The 27715-nt window shown below is 39.5% G+C and overlaps 1 protein-coding gene across 2 annotated transcripts in view; it reads right to left on the reverse strand.

Annotated features, from left to right (window-relative positions):
• Positions 1 to 27715, reverse strand: part of EXOC4 (exocyst complex component 4) — a 365546-nt gene that overhangs the window by 325818 nt on the left and 12013 nt on the right. For both annotated transcript variants that reach the window (XM_032448867.1, XM_015861855.2), the window contains exons 2-5: positions 26054 to 26243; positions 22816 to 23010; positions 5350 to 5534; positions 3228 to 3337 (exon numbers count right to left, since the gene is read on the reverse strand). In XM_032448867.1, the coding sequence (XP_032304758.1) occupies positions 3228 to 3337; positions 5350 to 5534; positions 22816 to 23010; positions 26054 to 26243 (680 nt within the window). The remainder of the gene's footprint in view (positions 1 to 3227; positions 3338 to 5349; positions 5535 to 22815; positions 23011 to 26053; positions 26244 to 27715) is intronic.

Below are 27715 nucleotides of genomic sequence, written 5' to 3' on the forward strand. Positions count from 1 at the left end.
CTGCACAAAATTCACAAATCCATAAGAACGCACTGTTACCACTTCAGGTTGCCTTCTGTTGGCTTTCTAAGATGCAATTCCATGAGTTCTTCAGGAAAGAGAGCTCTCAGGTTTTCTGTGTACTGAGTGAGAACATTTTATAGTTCCAGGAAGTCTGGCAAGGCAGAAACTGCCATAAATACACTTCAGAATAGAGAAAGTTCACGCAGAGAAACAAAATTCAGAAGTGAATTGATTTCTCAGAACTGGCATGAAGGGAAAGTGTTAGCGGTGAGCTGCCGTATCTACAATCCTCAGGTGAATGTTACCAAAGATTCTGTTTATTTTAAGCGCAGGAGGAACTGCTTTAAGTTCCTTATAAAGATTCTACGGCACAAAGTAACATCTCCTTTGGGAAGCAAATGCAGAAAGGACTCGAAATCTTGGCATCTTCTTTGCTGAGATAGGTTGAACGAGTCAGTGCTTCATAGTGGTGCACATTAATATGCATGGCCACTTTGTTTCATCAATAAAAAGCAAAAGAACCTAAATGACTAAAAGCAGAAACAGCTTCGTTATGCATACACATCAGTTTTAAATCTCTAATAGTTTTGCAGCCCTGGAAAAGGCTACTTTTAAATAAAATTATCTGGAAGGAAAAAAAAGTACATAAGTACATCATGCACTTCAAGCAAAACCATATGCATACTTCATGTTGACCACATGTTTTTTATTGTATCTTTCCCAGCCTGAAGGACGTTTGCCCAGCACAACGCTACATAACACAGTGAAACAAGGAACCAGGAGAAAGATTTTCTGGTGCAATGACCACGAACAGCAAAAGACCGGAACAAATGAGAGGTTTGATGGCAGATCCTCAACTGATGTATAACAATTTACAACAGTTGAGAATGAAGCCATCAGAGCCTTTGTTTTCAGGTGTATGGAGACAATGCAACGATGTTGTTTTATGCCCACAACCAACCTATTTCTTAGAGACCTCTTTTTATTTTTACCTGTTGCTTGTACCCTTGTTCGTTCACTTAAGCACTACATGAAATAACTTTATCAGAGAATCTTAGGACAAGAGATGTCACCAACATTGCATCAGGCAAAGAACTCTGAGACGTCTAAAATACATAAATCAAAAAACAATCCCTTCTCATCCTTATTAACTCTTTTGTTCTTATTTTTTCCTCGCCAGTTCTAGATATTAATGAACCCTTTTCTCATTCTCAGCAGGTGAGATGAGAATTGGCTGGGCTGTGAAAGTCTTCAAAGATGGAAGTGTCAAAAAACTAATTTCAAAGCATATTTAAGATTGTTGTTACACTAGCAATAAAAAAAAGGGGGGGAAAACAAATACGACACTACAGATGATGAAATGCAGGGATTCCATTTTACAACAGGCACATCTCCTGCTGTCTATTCCCCATCAATAAAGCACAATGGGAGATTTCTATCAGCTCTGCAACTCCAGACTTTTTTCATTATTACTATTTTGCTGGGAGGATTCATGATTTAGGTAGAAAACTATCAGCAATGTCAGATATTACACAATTCAATTACTGCAAAAGTAGTAGGCCTGGCGTCCCCAGCACAAGGATGTGGAGCTGTTGGAATGGGTGGGTGCAAAGGGCCACTAAGATGATCAGAGAGCCAGAGTACCTCTCCTGCGAGGAAAGGTTGAGGGAATGGGGCTTGTTTAGCTTGGAAAAGAGAAGGCTCCGGGGAGACCTCCTTGTGGCCTTCCAGTACTTGAAGGGAGCATATAAACAGGAGGAGGAATGGCTGTTTTATGAGGGTGGAGAGTGAGAGGAAAAGGGGGGAATGGTTTTAAACTGAGACAAGGGGAGATGTAGGTTAGATATTAGGAGGAAGTTCTTCCACTCAGAGCATGGTGACGCACTAGAACAGGCTGACCAAGGATTTTGCGGATGTCCCATCCCTGCAGGCATTCAAGGCCAGGCTGGATGTGGTTCTGGGCAGCCTGGTCTGGTGGTTTGTGACCCTGAATATAGCAGGGGTGTTGAAACTGGATGATCATTGTGGTTGTTCTCAACCCAGGCCATTCTATGATTCTATGAAAAATAGGTTAACATTTACAGAGGTGGGAACAGCATTCAGTTCTGTATGGTTTATTCTGTTACCTCCCCATAGTAGCATGTGATTTTGGAAAGAACTGAGCTTCACTGATTACATGGGATAAGTACAAGAATTCTGACGATGAAGCTCAGATTTACATGCTCGCTATCCTAGGGTTCCATGATAAAGCTGCTCTTTCCAGCTCTGTAAACCCATATTGGTATATCACAAGGGATTCCTTACAAACCTCCACTAGGAAGAACTACAGCCTCAGATTGAGACAAGCCACCTCAACAGGAACACAGCTACATAACAAAATCCAGCAAAAGAGAAGAATGATCACACAAGAGAAACTAGGAGGCAAGTATGGTAAGAAACACAGACTCAAGCTGACAAAAATAAGGACAAAATGGTTAAGGGTGAGAAGACTAAAAAAAAATCATCTCCATTTGAGGATGACTGACAAGGAGGCAAGTGGGAAAGAGATGTAGGTCACTTCTGTATTCTTCATTTTATTCATTTGTTGAACAAGGACAACCACACATTAATCCACCGCAACAATACAAGGATTAATTCCCCATCTGTGCAGTACTTTCAAAGCTTCATACAAAATAATAATAAATAAATAAATCTGAGTGTTTTCCTTAGTATCTGTTGTAACAGGTATATAAAGACAACCAGATTAATCCTGTGTTTCAGGAGTCCTTTACTCAAAGTCACAAAGTTCCCACAAGGAAAAGCTTAGACCTTTTGGCTACGACACAGCAAAATACTTCTGTGACATCCACATAAACTTGCTTGCCTACATAAAATATAGAGGAGACTTATATGGAAAATGAATGACTGTAGATCTCTTCAGCCCTAGATATCACAGATATGATCAAGAACACTCAAAGAAAACAAAGTGCAACTAATTTCAATACTGAGTAAGGATTACTTGCCAAAAAAAACCCATGCATATATGACTGAATTCTGCCCCCTGGATTTATTACTCACTCATTTCACAGTACTTTACAAATTTTCTTTGCATCTTTTTGTCTCAGGCCCACCCTTAGCAGACATCCAAGAAGAGGGGATAATAAACCTTCTACAACTCTTGAAAAAAAACAGCTGAAGTGCTACAAAATAAGCCAGGTAGGAACACAAGTGACTCAAATACTCACTGCCGGAGCTTCCAGGAGTACTAAACTGGGAAGTATCGAGGAACTTTCGAGGTGTAGACAAGTTAGTAACATCCATAAGAGGTACGGAAGAAGCATCTTTCACAAGCGTACTGTATGGGGGAAAAGAATTAAAGCAAACTAAGTTTAATGTCATGTAGAATCTTTGTTCATGAAAAATAACCCATTTATTTCTTGAATGTGTGAGCAAAAGAGATTCATGTAACTGCTCTGATAAAGAGGTTTACAAAACCTAAATTAAAGCACAAGTCCATAAATGGATACAAGTGACAATGCATAAATACATAAAAGAAGACAAATGCCAAAAAGCAACGATGAGGGAATACTGCTGCATCAAGGACAAAAATCTGGTAATCCAAGACCACTCTGCATTTATTTACAGCTCTGGATTTCTCTGACTGGTGGCCACAACATTCACCTCCAGCACAATTAACTCCTGATAAAAAAAATTAGACTTGTTAGGATCTTTGTAGAAAACCATGTATACAATAGAGATGCTGCCATTTCCATGACCCCTGTAACCTACTCGCTCCTTCAAGTTTTTCTAGCACTCTCCAGCAATATTCACTTTCTCCTCCCCTCCAAATTCCTGTTCTGTGCACATCTACATGAACCCCCCTCCAAAGGAACCTTCTTACTCTGAAAGCAGAAAGACTTGGTCATTTCCATAATTTACACAGCATAACTTGCCAAGAATACATCATATTGCTTCAGCTGCCTAATGAAAGCCATAAAGCTGGATATGGCAGGGGCGCAAATGCAAGAAATCATTCCTAAGATAAAGGAGCAGAGAAGGCTCCTCTAATGAGTTTTGTGTGTTCCCTTAGAGGTCCAAAATACAGAAACCTGCAGAAACAAGGGCTAACCTTACTATCCTGCCTAAGATGCACCTACACTCTACATAACTAAAGTATCACATTCAAAGGGACTGGCTACGCATTCCAGATTAGCACTGTTAGATCTAACGCATCCTGGTTGACAGCAGTTCAGGGCAGCACACCAAAATGAAGCTACAAGATTGTCCTTGATCCAAGTGTTCATATTAATATCGTATCAATGATGTATAACAAGGAATATGGAAAAAGACAAAGCAAGAAAAAGATAAGGGTCTCTGCAGCAGTCATACAAAATTGCAGTTAATTAGTAGTTGCATAGTCTGGGTACACCAAAGCTTTTTGTCTGCTTTTAATTAACAAGATGAGTAAGGAAGAGAGAAAGGCCTCGCTAACAACTCCCTTTCCTAGAAACTTCAACTTCAAACAATTCTTAGTTTCACAAATTCATTTAATGAAACTTACTATCTCTCCTCTTATTTTTGGTAAGCATTTTTTATTCCTCCTTTCTCATAATAAGATGCTAATTTATCTTTTCTCTGCATCTTAATCATATCCTGACTTCTCTGTTGCTCCCCATCGTTGTTTATTATCTCTCCTGCGCTACAAAAGTGACAATCACACCACTTTCATTTTTCTAGTCAGTATCTTCCTTTCTTCCCTACCAACAAAGCTACTGCCATCAAATTTAGAATTCACAATATTAGGAACAAATACCTGTTGAGCTGAATTCCCACTGACCAGAAGCACCAACCATCCTTAAAACACCTTTGAAACACTACAGAGCAAAGATGCATTGTTCGGGCAGTTCAATGTTGTGGCTTCTGGCTAGTAACCTTATGATCAGTTGGGAGTTTTTTAAACCCTGGCAACGTGATAAAAGGATGAGCACTTCTGCTCTGTGATATTCCCTCTGCCTCACCTGGAAGCCTCACGATCATGGTGTCTGTGGGAAGATATATATATATCAGGGAATGAAAAGAATGCTATAAGGAACTGACCTCATCATAATTCTGTGGGAAGCAGCAAGAAACAACAGAATTGCTAAGCAAAAGAAGAACAGACTGCTCAAAGGCTCCAAAGAGCACCAACATACATGGGGGTTTCAGGATCTTCACAGCCATGAGCACATGAAAGTTGCTTACAAATCTACTCTAAGAATAAAAATTCCAATCAGTGTTACTCTCCCAAAAAAGTTTCTGCTGATGTTACGGAGAAGGTTGTTCTTTTCCCTCCCAGACCCACTGCCCTTAGCATCGCACCAAACCAACCTCATTCTCCCCTTCTCCTTGTTGCGTTGTCCCACTTTATTAGTCGATTTGATGTAAAGATGACGGTGTAGCTCATCTATCAGGACTAAGTGCATGTTCATCTTCTTGCTGTGGAGCTCCAGCCTCAGATCGCTCAATCCCTCCACCTGAAGAAGGGGACCTTCCAAGGAGTCCACTGCTGACACCTGGAATGAAAACACACACGATAACTTTCCAAAGTCATCTCATGTACCTCTCAGAACCTTTCCCTTAAGTTAGAGGAATATACCAGGACAATTCTATCACATAATTATATAGTTTAAATAAACACAGCCAATCAATTAATGAAAGATATTGCTCCTTCAAATGTGCTTTTCAACTTAAAAGAGTTTTGTCATTTCTTGTTATTTATGCTGTGTTTTGTTTTGTGTTGTTTGTTTTACATTTGGTTATCAGGTTTCAAATTAAGGAAATAAGTTCTGCACAAGCACCAGACTGGGATTATAGCATCATATGTAACAGTAACTAGGAGTTTAGAATTGCTATGGGATGGTGTGGTTTGATTTGAAAGGGACTCCTCCCATTACATCATGTTGCTCAAAGCCCAATCCAAACTGGCTTTGAATATGTTCAGGGATGAGAATGTAGACATGCAACCACATGCTCAATCCATAAGCAACGCTGCCCTGCTCATGTACTTCAACAGAGACAAACTGGCATCCAGTGGGCACTAGAATGAGAAACTTAATCTTCTTTGTACCCTATATAAAAAACATGAACAAAACATACCAGGAAGGATAAATCAAGGTATTACAACAACACCATCAGTTTGGATCTCTCCCAGTTTACTATTTCTAAATATATCACAAATCTTCTACAATTGCTTAGAAAGATAAAGCATTTGACAGCAGCACCCCTAACTTCAAAGTTAATGTTGAAATGAATTAGAAACACCAGCAAGCATAACTTATTTTACTGTGCATCACCTATTACAGAGAAAAGCAGGTATTGAAAATTTAAAAAGAAAAATCGAACATCTAATAATTAAAGATACTACTGGTGAAATAAGACATTTGCTTGTGTTTCAGGATTTAAGTTGGTAGCAAACCTGTCTGCTAAACATTAAAAATGAAAAGCAAGGAGATACAGTGAGCAGACATCCAAGCTAAGGTCTGGTCCCTTAATACCAGTAAACATTAACCATACTGAAAGAACATACACCAACAGTGTATTGCTGTGCTTGCCTCCCAGACAAGGATGACCCTGAAACAGCTTTGGGGCACTCCAACTTTTTTAAATTAAGAGCATTTTCTAAGAGAAAACTGCATTCATTCCTTTCTTCCTTCCTCCTGAAAAATGTTGCTGAGTTCCTAAGCATAACCTTATCTTTTTTTGCATGGAAGGAGAATGTCCATTTGCTGCTCTGCCACATTCACCTGCATCTAGATTATGCAACATCACTTAATGTAAGCCATAGAATCAGCAAACAATGACATACTGACAGTTCACGAGGGAAAACTTCATCATGATTTCGTTAAAGACCTCTTGAAAGCCTGAATTTTGTCAATGCTCAGAAACAATTTCTGTCAGTCAATCAGAGGACTGGACAGGATTCCTCCTAATCCCAGCTATACTGCAAGTCAAACAGCACTTACATGGCCCTATCATTTCACGCAATGGACCACCCATCCTCTTCTTCACAGAGTGTATTTTTGAACAGTTATTTAAATATGATCATAAAACCTTGCTGAAAATGAAGCAAAAAACCAAATTCAGGTCTCCCCAGAAAGCTAACATGTCAGAGTACATACAAATAGAGAAGGGTCAATAAGCAGGGCAGACACAGCTTAGAAACTTTGAGTAGAAGTAAATGTAAGTGCTAATTTTATCTCCTTCCTTTGGCAGGTGGGAATGTATCCCAAATTTCCCCAATCACAAAGGTGTTTTAACCCCTAGTCACTTTTGGGGGAGGGATGCAGGCATTCATCACTGCCCTGTGAGCTGTCAGCAATTTCAACAAAGCAAGAACAAAATCAGGAACAACATTTGTCAAACCGAGAAGCTGAGATGAAATCGCAGCACGGAAAGCAAAGAGGAAAATGTCATTAACAAAAGCTACGACATCCAGTGAAAGTATCATCTGAAACACACGCAACAAAATCTAAAGCTTTGCACTCAAATCCTTCAGCTCTGTTTTTACCTTTCCACTTATTAAAAAGGTATTCTCAAAGCTAATCATTAAAACCAAACCCCCAGCTCTCAAATGTGCCTTTCAAGAAACAAACGGAACAATCAATCATTCACTGTACTTAAAAACTGAAAACCTCACATTGCCATGCCCTGAACTTTGTTCTTCTGGAAAAAGCAGCTTTTTTCTTTGCAGGATCTGCTACTGGACTTTAAGATGTCTTTTCTGACAACCCATATTTGTAGTCAGACAAGCTTGAAGTTACGTCCTTGATAAATGCCACTTTCCCAGTGATTGAACTGCACTGACAAGTTTCAATGTTATGCACACCTGGAGCCTTTTAACTTGATGCTGCCCCACTTCAGTAAAGCCTCAAATAAATGATCTTTTCAGGCATTTCATTTCCCATTACCACCAATTATCAAGACAGAGCTCAAGACAAAAAGACTTTTTTTTATGTTCAGAACGGTTCAAGTCTGGAAAGTAACAACAGGCTCAGTCCAAGTTCATGGAGGCCAATGGGAGATCTCCAATCAGTTTAGGAGTGCAGACACCATGTACAAAAACAAACAAACACCCTCTTCAGAAGTTTTACCTACGTAGAACTTCTTTAAATTCTGGCAACAAGCAAACTGTAGAGCAGCGCCCCTGGATTATATTTCATAATACAAAATACAAGATTAAAACATTTTGTTAATTTATATGGAGGATATGGAAGTTGGTGGCCATGCATGTGGCGTGACGATTGGAGCTTGATGATCCTTGATGTCCCTTCCAACCCAAGCCATTCTGTGATTCTATGATAACCTAACATAAAGCAGTACCATAAGCTACCAAAACAATGCAGAGTTGGCTACAAAGAATGCTCATAATTGAAAGCACATCACAAATAGATTGGCAAATACAACTGTCCTAGAAAAATACAGCCAACACTGGTAAGCTTGTGCTTCACCTTGCTGTACTGAGAAAGACCAGTTCTAGCAGCTGATTTTCAGCAAATAACTGTAACTGATGGGCTCCAAATCAAATAGGATTCATTCTCTAGATATTTGGGAGTTCTAAAAGTTTCAGAGGTGGATGGAGGTGAAGAGGAAGCAGCAAGTGAACAGTAAGAGTAATAACAACAACAGGCCTGATGCCACAAACACAAATAGGAACAGCTTAAAGTTGCCTTTATTTAAAAGCAAAGCACACGTTACAACCATGTTAACATGACTGTCAACTGCCTTGAGTAGCAGGAAGGTTACAACAGGGCTCAGAAACCCAACGCTGTGTGTTAACCAAGAGCATGGCCAATGCCACATGAGTCCAAGAAGAGTCAGGATATCACTGACAGCAAGACTAGAAATACAGCATTTTTTACTAACTACATAACAAGGACCTATAAGGCATCTATCATTTCCAAAGTTTAAATAAAAACCTGAGTTTTATGTCCCTACTCAGCCAATATCACACAGTCTTTAGTATTACGCAAGAGACATGAGAGTATGATAAAATACTTTCACCTTTGAAGATCATTGAAGATCATAAGAGATTATTTCCAGTTGTATCGTCAACTCGTATTCAACTCGGACATATGACTCCAATTCGGATGAGAGGTAACAGCCCCATTAGGTTCAGGTTGGACATCAGGAAAAAATTACTCTCAGAAAAAGCTGTGAGGGTGAATTATGGGAAGTGGTGGAATCACTGTCCCTAGAGGTATTCGAGAAAACAGCAGATGTGCCACTGAGGGACACGGTTCAGTGTTACTGATGATGGGGTGACGGTCAGACTTGACAATCTCTTTGGTCTTTTCCAACCTCAGTGACTCTGTGCTTCTATGATTCATAACCTCATTTCAGATTATAATACAGAAGAGGAGATAGATGGGCAGGAGATGGGCTGCACAAAGTATAGCTGGTCAGAGAACAACACAAAAACCGCTCCATAAAATATGATGTTGCTCCTGCCCTACTTCATAGCTATTTCTCCTGTTAAAGAAGACATAAACCTCAACAAAATGCCCTTATAAGGGATTTTTTTTCTATTTTAGTTTGGATGCTGCTCCTCCGCTCTCTGAATAAAGAAGAAATCAATAAGGGGTACCACAGAAAGAAACTTAAATACTGGGTTGAATGTATGGAATATAATGTTAGGACCACTCCTAAACATAAATGTAGCTTTTAAGATTAAAGGTAGTAGTGAATCCAAAGACTATCCATACCTACCAAGGCGGGATCTAAGCCACAGGACTGCATCATCTCCATACTCTTAGAGAAGTGGTAGCTCAGTACTGTGGTAGCACAGGAGCACTCAGTGGTCCCTAGGTAAATGCTGATGTGTAACAGCAGCAAGCACAGACTTCAAGATCTTCTGTTAGAATAAGCCAAAGAATTTTCTGGAAGTGGAATTAGCATTCATATCATTAATAGAATAACGTACTAACTTGGCTTGGAAGTGATTTCCAGAGTTTCCTAGTCAAAATCACTCAAAACAGGGCCAACATCAAATCTTAGATCACGTTCACCAAGATCTCCAGTCTTAAAAGATCTCTAGGTTTGGAAATCTGCACAGATGGAGATTTGGAGCCTCTCTGGTCTCATGTTTCTAGTGTTTAACTGCTTTTTTTCTTGCACTTAGACAGTTTCCCCCACCAAGATTTGTGATGGTTGCTTCTCGTTGCTTCACCATGCATTCTGCAGAGAAGCCTGGCAACATACAGCCTCTGCTTCTCCAGATGGTCACAGATGGCAGAACCCACTCTTCTTCTCTGGAGACTGAACAAATTCAGTTTTCACAGACTCTTCTCACACCCCATGTGCTTCTATAACCTGGGTGTTCCCCACTGGACTTCTCTTGTAGACCCTTTCTATCACAATGCCAATATCACTCTTGCATCTAAACCCAGATACAGCCTTACAAGCATATAGTTACTTCCCGTTATATGAAAATGTATCACATATATATCTTGAAGGTGACATATGAATGAGATTCAGCAAAAGAAATGCATTACTCAGCAAGTTGGTGATGGACCTGAATCTTGCTTTCCCCATGTTGCTGCCACCTCGGACACAAGGGCACAATTAATACACAGCCCCTTCTTTTTTCTCCTTATCCTTAGTTGGACAAAGAAGATTGAAGATGTTATAAAACAAAGAACAGTATCATACACAATGGGATTTTCTCCTCTTTGATCTATCAACTTAGACTAGATTTCCAAAGTATCTACCTGTTCTTTTTAATATTCCCATTACATGATGTACTCACACTAATAAAAGGGCTAATAGATGCAGAATTGCATACAGAAGGGAGTTCATTAAACAGAAATTCTACCACCAAGTAAATGTTACCAAAAGAAAAGGGAGGTAATCTCTACCACCACTTTTCTCATCTTTATACATTTGTTTTAAATCTCTGAAAGAAGTCCGGCTCTCTCAGTGTAAGACATAAATACAAAATTACTGTATTTGTTGGAAGAATAATAAAACCATTGGTTCATGCAACAACAGAATTTAAGTTACATAAACTCACAGTCATCTCTGATGTTTAATATATACTTATGTATAAAGTACATTAGTATGCAGCGACCCTGTATAAAATAAGGATCAATGAAATAAGGCTGAAAAAAGAGCTCTGCTCCATAGGAACTAAAAATCCTAAGTTCATAAAACAAATAGCTGTGGCACCAGAGACATTATGCAGCTTGTTTAAAGGTCACAGTCAGTTTATAGTAGAGCTTAATTGCCTGAAAAAGAAGGTATAGTTAAACATTTGTCTATCACAACAACCTATTTGGGAGGTTTTAATTTAGTATTTATGCTATAACCTTAAGTATGAGAAAGATATGTCTTTAAAAAAAGTCTTCTCAACTCAGTCCAAAGTTTTCCAGTCTGCTTCCAGTTCAACCCCTTAGGGGGTTTTCAACAACATTTAAAGTTTTCCATAAAGTATTGTAAAATAGGTAATAAAAGAGAGAAATTCTTTTAATTCTTGACCTCCAGTACTGTGGAAGTCTAGAAGCAGAGATCAAAATGAAAGCCCACAAGTTCTTCTTCAGGGTGGAAAAACAGAATAATGGTTGTTCAGACCAGGAAACAAAATGCTTTCCATCTGGGATACCAGTCTATTCTCAATTCAGACGAGAGATACAAAAAGACGAAGAGCAAACAACTGAGAAAGGTTAAAAGAAAACAATGTGGTAGGTCACAATTTGAAGGGAAAAAAAAGTCAAGTCATACACAAACACAGTATGACAAATGGAGAAAAGCTGAACCCTTTGAATAAAACAGCAAATAAACAGCAGCGGCCTAGAAGGTTTCAGCTGCCTTGCTGGATGAATAAAGACAATGCTGACATTTAAAAGGGAGAGAATTGATCTATTACAAGTAACTTGCTTTCAAACAGTACAGGAAAGGAGAGTGACTTAAAAAATGGCCTAAATGCATGTAGCCAGATCTAAACAAGTAGTTTGCTATATTCTGTCTACATCTGGCTTGCATGAGAATCACGAAGGTTGGAAAAGACCTCCAAAATCATCCAGTCCAACCATCCACCTATCACCAACATTTCCCCACTAAACCACATCCCTCAGTACAACATCTAAACAGTACCTTGAATCTCCAGTGTTAGAGCAACATAACGAATAACAGGTTAAGCCTGCTTTAAAACTGCGTTTATATTTTTTTAATTAGAAGCTTGACATGACTCTTATCAAGTAAATAGTATTTCTGTTGTAACATTTGTTCAGTATTTTGGTAGCAAGGTCATTTAGATTGAAGCTACGGTGTTTCTGACCTTAAGAATATCGCTGCTGAATGAAATAATGTAAGGAAAACTTGCACCCAAACTACATTAACAAATCCAAGGACTGGGAATCATTCACTACCAAATCACACTAGGCCAGTGTAGAGCATGGTGTGAAATGGTAAGGACATGGCAAGCTGAGATGACCCTGGACTTAAAGGAAAACCCATATAGTCTCAAAGCAAGGAGCCTGTGGCTATAAAGCATCGAGAACATGAAAAGCACACAGATCAGAGCGCTATTCCTGACTGCCACTGCCTCTTCTCCTTTAAAATAAAGGAAAAGGAGAAAAGGCACGCAGGATGTGAGGATTAATGAACGGCTATAAAGCACTCATAATGAACATTACTGAGTGTTGATGTGCATACTAGATATTAAGATGATGGAAAAAATTACAAGCAATTTTGTTCGCCTTTAAGCCATCTTGGAAGAATTAACAAGCTGAAAGAAGAGCTCCAAAAACTGTTGCAAAAAACAGAAAAGAAGACAAGCCCTGCAGTGGTGTTTTGGAAACAGTTGAGGTCAGTTATCCTTTAGAGGGGATTTGCTGATCACTGAGGAAGAAAGAGGGGAGAAAACTAGGAGATTCTGACCTACACACCAAAAACAATGCTCAGGTTGCAAGAGAACAGCCCACCCCGAGAGAAGCCAACAGAGTAAGGTTACTTAGTGGTGTAAGGACAGGGAAAATATAGACATAGAAAGAGTACAAGGGTTACCTTTTGTTTGTGGGGTTTGCTTTCTCTTCAGCATAGTGTCTTACATTAGATTGCCCACTTGTGCATTCATCTAACACAACTGGAATGCAGCCACTTCCACAGAAACATGCAACAAGTACCAGCAGGCAGCACAATATCAAACACTAAGAAGGTGTATGTGAAGGCAAAGGAATAACACACTCCTTTAATGCTTCAACAGAGAAGAGTGCTGTCCACAGAAGTTCCAACAAGCTGAATTCCACAATCCTACATTCCAAATCAACCATCCCATCCAGTCTTATTTTCTTTAAGGAAAATAATACTACTAATAATCGGCAATATCAGATACAAGCACAGAGCTCAGTTAGTTGACAAAGCCATTTCCCATGATATTTTACCATCTTAACTCTATTTTACAATATTGGTTTTACATCTTTTGCTGATAAGAACGCTGCTACTACAAAAACATCAAAGCAAATCTGCTATAAACATAGTAATACAAAGCACAGTCATCCTTTCTTGTTCCTAAATGTTTCTGCAAATGGTGGTGGCCCAACCCAACTTACTACTTTCCTCTACTGACTTTAAAATATATACAGAATTACATCCCTCACCTGCTGTCCTTTACTCCACCTACATAAATTTAATTCTTGCCATTTTCTCTTTCTCCTGCCACCCATCAATCTCTCTCCTTCCTTCTCCACTCGCTCCAATTCATCACTGTCTTTCTAGCAATGAAGTGCTGAGACCACAAGCAGTGCTCAAGAAACAGACCAGCTAAAAACCACAAGAGGATCAGCCAACTGCTCAGTTGGATTTCAACATAAAATATGAGCTATTTCAGCAACACTATGGCTAAATTACTTCCTCAAAACAAGGAATTCTGTGTACCTGTTTGCATCTGCATGTAAACTATTAGATGACAATGCACTGGAAAAGAGATACAGATGGACTTGGTACCTGTGACAGCTGCAAGCCTTGAATCCTTGGTAGCTCCTTCGTAGTCAGATGAAATTAGCAAATTAAAGGTTGAGTATCATCTCTTGAGAGGCTCACACAGCTCAGCCACACACCTCAGCTGCCACAGGACACTGCTGAGGCCAAAAGTTTAAACTGGTTCCAAAAATAAAAGGGACAGATCCAAGGAAGAAATCTACTGAGCACTATTCAACACATAAGACAGCAGCTTCTCAAGGAAAGGTTGCCTGCTGCTGGAAGCTCACAGTGCTTTGGGAAAGGTCTTCTGTTGCTTGTTCCATCTTCATCTTCTTTCTGAGCATCCCCTCCATCGGGCACCAGTGGCCTCAGCACACCTTTATGACAACTACTGCTTCCTCAAACAGGCATACTCCCTATAGATCTTCATTTGTGAACTGATAAGCATAAGCCTTCCTTTGGATCTACATGACGACATTTCATCTTTCATGTCATTCTAAAGGTTACCTGGTAGCATTATGCAAACTTCACCAGCCACAAACCAGTTTGCTCCATTGGAAAATTGCAGGGGTAATTCACCCCTGTGTTTCAAACTCCCTAGTGAAAACTAAACTTATGACTCTTCTTCACCCATCATCCCTGGCTTTTGAGCTGCATTAAAAAATACAGTAAGTTTTAACTAGATTATGTTTTATGTTGTTCTGTAACCCAGTAGAACTCCCAACAAATTCTGCTGGTGTTTGTTGCAATGTTTCACTAAGGGCAGGATTACAGCTGTACAAGTCAGAGTTTAAGAAGAAAATCACAGAAATACCAATGATTACTGGAAGCACTAAAAAAGCTCACAGATTTAAGTCCATAAAGTACCTCAATAATAAAAATTACCAACAATATCAACAGCAGAAGAAATATTAACCTCAAGGTATGTAATAATCCTAGCTTCATGAGTTTAAAAGTCAACCAATATAAACTGAAAAACAGAGCTCTCAAGCTGCCACTCCAAAGAAAGAATGCATCATTAAATGGCAGGGACAATTGCCTTCGGCAAAGAACTCATCGCTGCATCTACACTATGATCAGGAAAGATTAAGCTTAACGTTGAGAAATGTCAATTCCCAAAAGCATAGATGAGAACTTCACAAACATCTACCCTTTTCATCATGGCCAGTGCCTGTTGCGCAGCTGAGTCTTACCGTAGTAAAATACTAGACACATCCATTCCACCTTCATTACAGCATGTTTTCTTACTTAATAAACTTTCATCAGCTTAAATGAATGGTTGTTATTAGTTGAGCTAACAGCCACACGATAATACTCCAGAGAGATATCAATGCTTGTTGGTGCATTAACCAAGAGCGGAAGGGCTGAGGTCAAATGCCTGCCAATGCAAATGAAACAGTATTAGGCAGTAACAGCTTAATGTACTAGACTGTCTCAGATAATGAAAATTACAGGATAAAAAGAATGAGATAAAGTTATCTATAAGTGTAGTAACAACAAAAAAATAAGATGGTTCAAAGGGAAAGAAGCCTTCCATTTTCTAATGTCTTCACCGCAGCAAGGTGAGGGTTATTCTCTAAACTTGAAAAGAACTGAAAAAGACAGAATAAAAGCAAAATATATTCTAATGATACACAATACTAATGCTTCTCACATAAAGAACTCATAAGTACTCTTCCAAACTTAATTATTTCAGCTTTAAAAGGCTCCTTTGGGGCAAACAAATAATGCTAATAAGCTCTGTCATCTGGGTAAAGGTACAGCATTCAAAATGAGTCTTCAGGAGAGACTCGAGAAAGCTCATAATTTCCCTGTTTACGTGTGAAGCACTAGAACATATCCCATCCATGCAGCAGCTTCATAAAAACAAAGCTGCCTTTTTTGCCTTCCAATCCCCAATAATACAACTATCAGAAATAAAAAGGTCTGCCAACCATTAAAAACTGGGACAAAATATTGCTTTTAAGTATGAATGCCAGCACGCATCAAGCCTAAAATGAGACACAACCCCGGAGAAGTCATCTTCTTAATTCTGCTTTAGACATCAAGTCTACAATGAGAAGACACTGCGCTAACTGGGGAAAGACTTCAAGGCAAAAAGTAATGAGAAGTATTACTATTTTGTATTACTCTTTCTGTAACTCAAAAGAAAGAATTTGAAGCAGGGCCAAAACTTAAATTCTGTAATAAAAAAAAATTCTATAGAAATCCAAATGAACAAAAGTCTCTTATTTTCACTGAAGGCATTAATTACAAAATTACAACACTCTTCCACTGCAGTGTTTCAATTCCAGAATTGAAGAAACAAAAGGAAAGACTTCCTTTATTAGCGTTCTTTGTTACGGCTGAAAGAAACACAGGCAGTAAATAAAATGCATAGCAAGAACTCTGTTGCTTTTTTTAATTACTTATTTCATGCATTCGGTATGAGATGTCACCACACCTTGCTCTCAACTGAAAGCTTCTCTTCATCCTACGCTCAGGAAAGCAGCCACATTCATATAGTGAGATCAAACCCCATGCCCAGGGTTACAAACATACAGCATTTTCTGGGAAGATGTAATTACTCCAAATGCTACGTAAACTCTCGGGGAAATAGTTTTCAAAAAGGACACTTCCCATAAAAACAGTGGAGTCATTGACCTTGGAGGTGTTTGAGAAAAGGGCAGATGTGGAACTGAGTGATCAGAGAGTCATAGAATGGCCTGGGTTGAAAACAACCACAATGATCATCTGGTTTCAACCCCACTGCTATGTGCAGGATTGCCAACCACCAGACCAGGCTGCCCAGAGCCACATCCATTCCGGCCTTGAGTGCCTCCAGGGATGGGGCATCCACAGCCTCCTTGGGCAACCTGTTCCAGTGCATCACCACCCTCTGAGTGAGACACTTCCTCCTAATATCTAACCTGAACCTCCCCTGTCTCAATTTAAAACCATTCCCTCTTTTCCTATCACTGCCCACCTTCATCAACAGTCATAAGGATGTAGGAGTAGGCATCATGATGATGGACTGACTGCTGGAGTAGATGATCTAGCAGGTCTTTTCCAACCTTAATCATCCCATGATTCTTCAATTATGATATGGAAAAGAAAAGGCCAAATAGGTGAGCTACATCCCTTCTTTGCTCCTAAGAAAATATCAGAATCAGCATTGGGAAGGTTGGAAAAGACCTCCAAGACCACCCAGTCCACTGCACTGGGCAATGTTTTAATACTTAAGCTTCTTGTTTGACTCTCCCTTTCCAGAGGAAGCTAAATTCTTTGTCATCATGCACTATCCTCCAAGTAACTCACTTGCGGTTTGTCTGTCCTCTTTCCCTTCTTTATGCCACCTCTCCTGTTTCACCGCCTCAGTAGCTTTACCATCATTTCTGCATAGTATGCCCTCATACTGAAACGTCTTCTGACTGTATTCACATCAACCAGAGACCAACTGAAAAAAATATAAGGAATTTTTGTAAAATGCTTCAGTATGCAGACATTGAGGCTGACCAGTGTTTCTGATTTAGATGAGAAAGTTCCTGACAGAAGGATTAGATTTCATAACAAACTATTACAAAAAATACATACAATAACCCTACAGTTCTTAACAAAGGAGACTATAAAGCTGTGCGGAAACTCATTTAACACATCATAAGGATGCAGTGGTGAACTCTATGCTCTGAGTGGGCAGTATCAACACAAATGAAAATGACCACACGTACCTGCAAACGGATATCCCTTATCTGTGCAACTGGACGGTATATCAAGTACATTTAATTGAATGCAACAACAAAACAGGCACTTACTCAGGTCTAGAAACTGAACCAACTGGCAACAATGCAAATTGGCACTAAGACAGCCGTCAGCTCCGAGAAAAGCCCGATGCTATTATTCACTTCAGAAAGGAGCAGGAAACATTCTTCTTCCCTTGACAGAAAGAAACTAAAATTGTTCACAACATTGAAAAAGGAAGAAAAGTCAGTGTTGGAGTGTTCCCTGGCCTACTTCTTGAGAAACAAATCACTCCCTCTCTTCAACTTTCTACTAATTTAGGCAATAGCAGACAGACTCAAGGAAAAGGATGAGCTCCTGGGTAAAACACAGACGCACATCAGTTCCCAGCTCTGTAACATAACCAGGCGTGGTATCAAACTAAAGCGAACAACAGTCAGAGAGCTCCTTACTTCCTCTTTCTCATCTATTCTTTGCTTTCTGTCATTCTCATAATAAAAAAAAAAGAAAGAATTCAGCTGGTTTGGCAGCAATCCTTACTCTTATCCTATGGATCTATCTGTGCAGTTTCACACTGTTTTGTTACCAGCTACAATCCTGCGCTCAAACGAACTGTACTCTTGCAATGAGAAAACAAGTTCAGAGTAAGTATGCCATGATCTACTGGACTTAAAAGTTGTTTTTAAAAGTCTATATATTTTCGACAAAGTGATATTAGCTCATTAAAATTGCAAAGCTGGACAGTTAAAAACCAGGCAATGCAAAAAAAGTAGCCTAAGCAATTTTCATTTAATTGTGTTATGATATGACCTTTAATTACTTGATTCAACAACATTTCTTCCTTCAACTGTTTTCAGCATTTCATCTCTTAGACTAGTTAAACAAATGGAAAATATAAATTCCTCCCTATGGGTACCTCATTGGTCAACAGTAGAGCCAGAACAATTAGATCAACCTCTATGCTACTTAAGAGACTGTAGTCGCAGCGTATTGCCCTTCCATACGTCACCCACTGCTGAAGGAAACTAGGTATGAACCTCTAAACAAGAGCCCTTCTGTCCTCACCCACTGACCATCCTACTGTGCCCTCTTCTTCAAGATTTGACTTGACTACGGTGTTCTGTAGCCCATGCAGATCTTCTCTTCCAGCCTCAGATGAGAATAATTCAGATTCCTGCCTTCCAGCAATCACAGTAATGTCTCCAGGCCAAGTGCTATAGAAGTCAGCCTCATCTTGCCTCCATCACCAGCTCTGCTGCTCTTCCATTGAGACTGTTCACTGTCTTCTTACGAAGCTCCTCAAATGTTAGAATTCCTCTCTCAGCACCTGACTGTGCTTATCAGTAAAGAGAAAATACACATACATGTGTGCACCTGCACTCAGCTGCCACATTACAGTGAATTTCACTTCTAGCAGAAAAGTGTGTCACAAAAGAGACTCTTTACAGACAGACTTGCAAACCCATACTTCAAAAAAGCAAATACAAAAGTTGAAGATAACTGAAACGTTCTGTCTCAATCAGGAGTTTTGTGTGCTCTGGACCCTCTTAATTTCTCCAGAGCTTAAGAGTTCAAAAGAAGTTGAAACTGGAATTTCAAGATGAAGTGTGTAACCTGCAGTTATAGAACAGCAAACCCTCACAGGAGGACGTACTATAAGGACACCAGAACGCACAACATGAACGAATGATAATCAAAGCTCATCTGCATTATGTTAGACAAATATAGAATGAGAAACAAAACACCAACCTCTTAAAACTGTTGACTTCATATTGTCAAAAGATATTCTTTGCATCTTGTTCATGCTGCTGGGAAAAGCTGCCACTCTTATATTAATAATTCTTCCCAGCATTACTCAGTCATTGCACATTAGAACCAGCAGCTGGAGAGTTCTGACTGATAATGAAACCTGTAACAAGCCATCTTCAGCCGTCTTTTCCAAACAATAAGGGAATTAAAATTTCAATTTAAATGCAGAGGTTTGAAACACGCTTCAGTGGCAAAATTACTTCAATTAATGTGAGTGGAATACAAAGAACAGACTGCAGAAATGCGTTGCAGCAACCAGAAATTCTGCTATTAGCTTGCTTGCATCAACCTAACACAGCGACTGCAAAGGTCTAATTTAGACTCCACATATCACAAAGCTACAGGCAACAATATTAATCAGTGCTCCAATTTCAATGTGAGGGATACAAGCTCCTTGTCAGATCGCTCTGTGCTTTTAGTAAGCCAGAAGCATCTGTTTACCTTGAGGAACAATACAGAAGACAAAGAGATCCATAAACATTCTGCATTTCTGACAGTTTAGTCATTATTTTACATAATATTCTTATCATAAAAAAGGAGAAAGGAATTATCCTGCAGCCAGAGAGCAATTACAACATCACAGTCATGCAGAGGCATCGTTAAGAGGAGATGGCAAAAGCCAATGAGCCCACAGCAATTTTTGTGTATAGAAAGGTTCTGAATGCAGGTTGGTTGCTATTTCTCTCTTTCAGGTGAAATCTGTCTTCAAATGAAAGTTCAATGAGTAAATGAAGAGCTGAAAGCATTTAATTTTCACTCAAGTTTTCATTTAATTCCTTCATTTAATAAAAATCTAAACATTAGCTTCTTGTATTATTACCATTTGACTTCTTTAGAACAGATAGTCCCTCGCAAGGCAAAATTAATGTGGAATACTAACAGAAGTTTGTACTTAATATTGTCTGTACCATATGGTCTTGGGCAAGCTTACCTACACACACACACCACATTCACACACATGCATGTATGTATACATAGAGAAATCACAGAAACTGCACACAGTGTACTGCAAACTGATAACAGTTGTTCACCCAGAGGGTGGTGATGTGTTGGAACAGGTTGCCCAAGGAGGTTGTGGATGCTCCATCCCTGCAGGCATTCAAGGCCAGGCTGGATGTGGCTCTGGGCAGCCTGGGCTGGTGGTTGGCAACCCTGCACATAGCAGGGGGTTGGAACTGGTTGAACATTGTGGTTGTTTTCAACCCAGGCCATTCTATGATTCTATGAATCCAGCTCGAGTATGTATTTCAAAACATTTCTAAAACATATGAGCATTCCAAGCCACGTCATTTCTCTTTTTACACTTCTTACCTTTTATTTCAGGCAGAAAATGTTTTTTCTGCAGTTTCCTCCTGAAAGAATTTTTCAACAAGAAAAAACAAAAACCCACAAGCAAACTAGCTCAAGTTCAAGCCTATCAGTAAAAGAAATTACCAACACTGGTTGACATTTCAACCAATAATGATATTAACGCTGAACAGAAATGGATACATTACCCAACCCAGATGACTTACAGACTGGTAGGAAAGATGGAAGACAATAGTTCATATTCAAAGGAAAGTGAAAATCTAATGAGAAAAAGATTGAGAGCATCCCTGGAAGATGGATTTGAAAAAGACAAAAGGGAAAATTGTGACCAGATTACAGAAAGATGATTGCACCAGATGTGGCATGAAAACAGAACATGTGCAACAGAAAAGACAAGGAAGGTGAAGATAGAGTGAAATCAGGCAAGAAAACATGACAGCATCAACAAAAATCAAGATACACTTAAGCCATCAGAGAAAATGAGGAGACTGCCTAATACAGTTTAGAGGCACAGAAGAAGTCATACTTAAGGCAAAATAAGAGAATAAAGAAAAGAAATTAAGGTAACAATTTAGCAGCAGGTGTACAGGATGACAACGTTATGATTTTCAGCTCTTCATCCTGTTGATGAATGAATGACTTATTAGAAGGAAAAAAAAACAACTGAAGGGGCACAGCTAAGACTGAAGTTGTGAGAAATGCAAAGGACATTGAAGTTAATAAAGGAAATAAAAAAGAAGGCAATGAAAAGACATCTTTAAAGCATTATTGGGCAAAAAATTAAGTATTTTTGCCTTCACTTCTGAATTATGGAATAGCTGAGGTTGTAAGGACCTCATCTTCTATCTCAACTCCTCAGCTGATGCAAGGCCAGCTACAGCACTGCTGAGAAAAGGTCGGCTGTGTTTTCTCTGCAGCCTCCTAACAGATCAGATTTCTTTTCCCAAAGTCAAGCAGTCCCAGTGCTTACAGCTTCTACTAATAGGAGAGATGCTCCTGCTCCCAAACCATCCTTCTGGCCTTTCACCAGCCTTGCTCCAGTCAGTTTCTTTCTCCTGTACTGAGGATCTCAGAGCTGGACACGTGTCAAGAATGGATATTATCTCTCTCAAATATTCTGGTTGCTGCAGAAGATAGTTTCAGGAAATAAAGGACTGGAGTTTGGTTAGGAAATCAGCTTGTAAAGTTTAGAAATGAAAGATAGACATGTATTTAAAATAAGATCAGGAAAACTGTCTCCAGCACAGGACTGGAAATGGAAGGTATGCTTGGAAAAGAGGTAGAAACAGATAGAAATACTTGAAGGGAGGGAGGAAAGAAGAAAAATGAGCTGGAGATAAGGAACAAGGATCAAGAGTCCAGGTAAAAGAAACAGAGGAAAACAAAAGTAATCACACCCGAATAGTGAAAGATGGTTTCCTGAGTAATGACTGATGTTGTGAGTGCATTCTGGGAGATGAACTTGGAGAGAAACTGGATAATCCTTCCACAACAAAAATAGTGTTGAAATCATTTATAAGACATAAAGAATGATGACAACACAGGCACCTAGGAAATTAATTTAAACAATATTTAAAATATAGGAAAGCAGGAAGATATCATGTTAGCACACAGAACAGTTCAAGAGAAGATCTAAGAATGTTTTGAGAGCTACATTAGAAAGTTGAGTGGAAAAATAATTGCACAGAGAAATATAAAGTTCCTAAAGCAGCAGGAAATCCTACGTGCAGATCAAATGGGTACAGAAAAAACTGGTTATAAAAAGGATCAGGACAAGTAAACAGGTAAAGACAGTTCTGAAAGTACAAAATAAAAACAAGAGACAACCAAACAAGATCAGAGACTGTGACCCAAAGTCCAGTCAGAAAAGATCAAAACAAAACCAAACAAACTTCAGTTAAAGAAAAAAGCAACTGGCAAAACAAGTAGGAAAATAAAAAGCAAATAACATAAAAATACAAATGGCAGATCTGCCTACAGATGATCAGACAGTTGGCCAGGATATTTATTTTGAGTATCTGCCCAGGACAAGGTGTGATATCTTACCAGCATGTCTGTAGCATTGAGGTAGTGCTTGCTGGCCATACACTGCTCCAGCTTCTGGGGCACTTGTTTGATGTTCTCTATCTCATCCAACAAATTCAGGACATGTTTGTGTTCAATCCCTTCAATCCACAACTTGCGCAGCTCATCCCTCTTGCAATGCAGCAGCATCTTGCATGACAGCAGGTTCTCCTTCACCTACAAGCAACGTGTCAAAAGATTTAATTAATCTGTCCCTGTAACTTGCACTTCTAACACAAATCAGCCCTTTCCCACACCTACTTCACTAGGAATTCCAAAAATATCATGAGTCAATAAGAAGATTCAAGTTCTTAAAATTGCTGATTATTCCTCCAGCTAAAAGAAACTGGAAATGTTTTCAAATTGAAATGCTTTTAGTATGAGTTTTGCACTATTAGTGAGAAGTTAACTGAAATATGATAACACAAATGCAGGATCCTATTAACCGTGACAAAGAACTTATTTGCAGTTCTGCAAAAATCATTTCAGTATTTTGGCATACAACAACAATCTAATTTGCAGTGAAAGCAAATAAACCACTGCTAATTTTTCTACTGTAAACATTTTCCATCTGTCTATTGAATCTTATGGCACATCCCCTCCCTTCCTCCAAGTTGCGTGTCAGTTTCTTGAAGTCTGATGGTACAATCACTTTCCCAATACCTTGAGCAACGTCAGGTTTGTTCTTATGAACTGTTTCAATGAAACAAATAGCTGTTCGGATATAAGGCAACTCAGCATTTCTATTATTAATCAAGGCTGTTTTATGACCTAGAGAACCACCTTAGCATTTGCCTTTCTCAGTTTGAGCCTAATTCCCTCATATGTCATACACTTGTCCAGCCGGCAAAGTCTCTTCTTATGCTATCCCACTTTTAAGAAGTAGAAGCAAGAACTTATCCATTCTCCTTGGTCATATCCATAGCCTATATTCACTGCTTTAAGGTTCTCCTAGTACCTTCTGAGAAGGTCAGTAAAACCTAACTTTTCCTACATAATATCAATCGATAATCACATATTAAAACATGGAAGCAATTAACAACACAGCTTCACACTTTGCTTTCACACTCCTCTCATTTTCAAGATAAGCTTTCAATACTCAGGCTCCAGTCTTCTCTCAGGAACTCTCACTGAATTACACATGAAGAGAGACTCTGAGAAGTAGGCCCTTCCATTTACTTTTTAAATAGCAAGACTTCAAAGTACTCCAGAAATCCCTCTTCGATGCACCTTGTCCCCATAAAGGCAGTTAGCCTTTAGAAGATGCCATACGCATGGACAGAGCAAAATAGAGATATTTGGTAATTAGATATATAGGGCAACCTCTGGACAGCCAGAAGAGACTAAAACTTCAACACAATAACATTATTCTTTTCAGAAAGACATTTCAAAGTTTAATGCTGAAAAAAACCCACAGACCAACAGAAAAGCTAATGTAAGAGTGTTATAACTTGTCACAAAAGCAAAGGGAAACTAAAATGCACAGAGATTTCATTTCGGACATAATCCCTGTTCAATACCTTAATTAAAAATGTTTCACTGACCTAGCATACCATTATCAGTGGACTGCTGTTACACAGAGCAAAACTGGGTCAAGTACAACAATTGTTGGGTTAGAAGGAATCTCACAAGACATTCCTACATCTGTCCCTGCATGAAAGATGAATTATATCTACATTTGGGAGCACAGACAGGAATGAACAGCAATTCTTTAAGAAACAACCTCCTTGCAGCAGGTCTAAGTGCTTCTCCTTTGTAACTTAGTTTTACAGGTAACACCTGTAAAGCTACATCCCAAACCAAGCCAAAAGCCAGCTGATCCCAACAGGTATTCATACAAGAATTAACTACAGAAGGCAGATATACAGAGGGATCTGGGCTGCCTGTCATCTCCACAGTTCCTAAAGTAAGTAATTTCTTGTGCAATCAAAATCAAAAGGAAGTCTAACAGTGTAATACAGATTGACGACAAATCAGATCTGGGGCCTCCCATGAGATTAGGACAAAGCTACTGCAATACATGTTAACCAAAACTAATAAGAAAACTTAAATATCAAAAGGTCTTCCACCTTCTTCCAGGCAGGACCAAAAGGTCTCCCCCTGTATGTTTGTTTTGACCTCTACAAAGCTTAGTATATTGTGTGAAAACAGGCCACCAGCTATAGTTTACTTCAAATTTAGTGCAATTGATCTCTGCTTTCAAAGCGCTGAGCTTTGTACATAAATCCTGCAATGAACTCTTACCCTTGGAAAGCATCAAGATGGTCTCGTTCTCTTTGAAAATGTTAAATGAATTTTAAAAGGCAGAAGGGTCAGTATGTAGCCCCAGAAGGGTGACAGCCTACTGTTCCTAAGGCAATACTGTGAAAGGTTCTGAGACCTCTTCAGAGCCAGGGAAAAAAAGACAAGGGAACAATTCTGGTGCCCAGTTTGCAAAGCTGAGGTGAGGCAAACCACACAGGAAGCATAAGACAGGACAGGAGACCAAAGAATTTATCCATTGCTACAGTAGTCAGAGCTGGAAGGAGGGAGCAGATGGAACAAGTCCACAACAAAGAGCACCAGAGTTATTTATTGACACACTACTGAAGCGTGAGCACTCAAAACACGGAAATACATGAGGGCACAGAGTTCATGTACATTCACACAATAGAAATGAGGTTGGAAATAGCACCAAAATTCATATTCTCTGAGGAAAAAAAGAAACAAACAAGCTTATGAATCACCCAGACTACTCAGGAGGTTGTTGGAGTCCACCATATAAAGACATGAAGAGATCAGATGGAAAGGTGTTAGCTTAGCAGCCCTTAGACTTCAAAAACCTGATAGCAACTTCCCCAGACAGTAATTGAACAGAGGGCACTGCAAAGCTTTGCTCTTCTTATCCTCCTCTTATTTTTCTCTTTAATTACTTGTGTTCTCAAAAAACAACAGGACATCCTATGGAAAACACATTGGTAGTAAGACAAATCTTGGGACCACTGCATTAAGACTGGATGCTCTGCTCCCAGCCACACCACAGTTTGGTTAGCAGCCAGCAGAGCTTTCTCAATTCAATTTTTAGTTCACTTGAAGATGATGACAAGTAGCTGGGAAAACAGGTGAGAAATGAGAGGTTAAAACGTGGGCTTATGTTCCATCACAAAGGAAACAGAACTCAGGAAAGAAGTCACATACATATGTACCAATAGCACAGGCTGTGTAAGCAGAGCAACTCCACCTGTTTGATTTTGTTCCGGGAGTTGGTGATGCGCTCTGTGATGCTCTGGTAGGTGCGAATGGCGGTGGTGAGCTCAGTGTAGTGTTGGACAATGAGCTCATCCAAACTCCGGTCACACTTCTCATAAGCTTCTTCCAGGCGGCCCTTCTCGTTCTCCCGGTCCTCAACATCATCACTGGTAGACAGGGTCCTAATGACAAAAAGATGATAAAAATAAGGGTATTTTTAGATTACTGATCAGGATAAGAAGCTGCTTCTTGGAGTATTCACTGTGTACCAGAAACCAGTCACTGCTTTCAGTCTAACATCACCAAATGCTCCCTTCCTTTCAAAGTCAAAGGAATCACACCCAGAACTTCCAGTTCACTCCTCATGCTTCCCTACAAAGAAAAACAACAGGCTGTGCCACCCACTCAAGGGCTTCATCTTCAAAAGTTGAGGGGAAAAAAAAAAACACCAAGGAAAACAAGCCATTTCACAAGAGATCACGATCCCAGAAAGAGCAGTTAAGAAAACTCAAGTGAGCAAGCAAATCTGTACGACCAGATGGAACACAGCACAACAGGAGGATGAGTACACTTGTCCAACTCAACTACCAAGGAGGAAAGCGGAATTCAAGCCATGATGTCTCCTAGAACACCTTGAACAACAGTACACCCAACTGGCAGATTTGACACAATTCTAATACCTTTGCCCTTTCAGGTGGCAGAATAGATACCACATGGAAATGAGGAACCAAGTCTCTTTCCTTTGTTACAGCTTGGACTATCAGTGTAGGTTCTTCACACCCTCCTTCTCCTCCCAAATACAGAGAGCTGCCATAGTTACAGGTGAGGAGGATGCACCTCTGCTTTTGTACAAGGAACACGTAGAAATGAGTCTCCCCTTCCCCCCACCTCATTCCAGAGGACCTTGTAGTATTTAGAGCACCATGCTTCATAGTAGATACAGGAATGGAAATGCTTTCCAGTGTTACTACACTAAGATTCTATTCTGAGTTATGCCTTAGTGTTTTCTCAAAGAAATTCTTTCAATTAGCTTCTACTGCATGCAAAGCACTTTAATATCATGCAAAAAGGACCTGGAAAGAATGAAAGAACAGCGACAGAGTAGTTAGAAACCAAAGCAGGAATTAAGAAAATTGGAATACAGCCTCTGCTCTACTGCTGACATCTTGCATAGCACACAGAACACCCCCCACTGCAGCTTTGCTTAGCTCTCTACTACTACAGAATCCACATGGAAATGGGAAACCCCTGCCTTGTAACTAGCTAAATAGGCCGATTTTTCTTCCCTACCTGGTGAATACACATCTCCGGTTCCTCAAACAACAGAGCTGCAACTACATGCACTGAGCAGTGCTGAAACACTGCAACACTGTTAGCAGAGGTCATTTAATCACTTCCAACAACTCAATGTAGGAAGGTGTGCTAGAAAACAAAGCTAAGCATACACATAATGAAACAGTATTAAATACACAGTACCTGTGAGTTTGGGTTCACGCTGTAATAAATGAGAAGGATGCAAGTGAAAGAACGTGTTCAGCTTTCAAAGACCTCATCATTTAAACCACATCAGCCAGCAGCAGTATGTAATAGTAGTACTATGAAAAGCATTAGTAATCCTTGCTAAAAAAATAATAAAGGTGATGTGAACACTGAG

The sequence above is a fragment of the Coturnix japonica genome, chromosome 1 (assembly GCF_001577835.2).
Source record: "Coturnix japonica isolate 7356 chromosome 1, Coturnix japonica 2.1, whole genome shotgun sequence".
Taxonomy (NCBI): domain Eukaryota; kingdom Metazoa; phylum Chordata; class Aves; order Galliformes; family Phasianidae; genus Coturnix; species Coturnix japonica.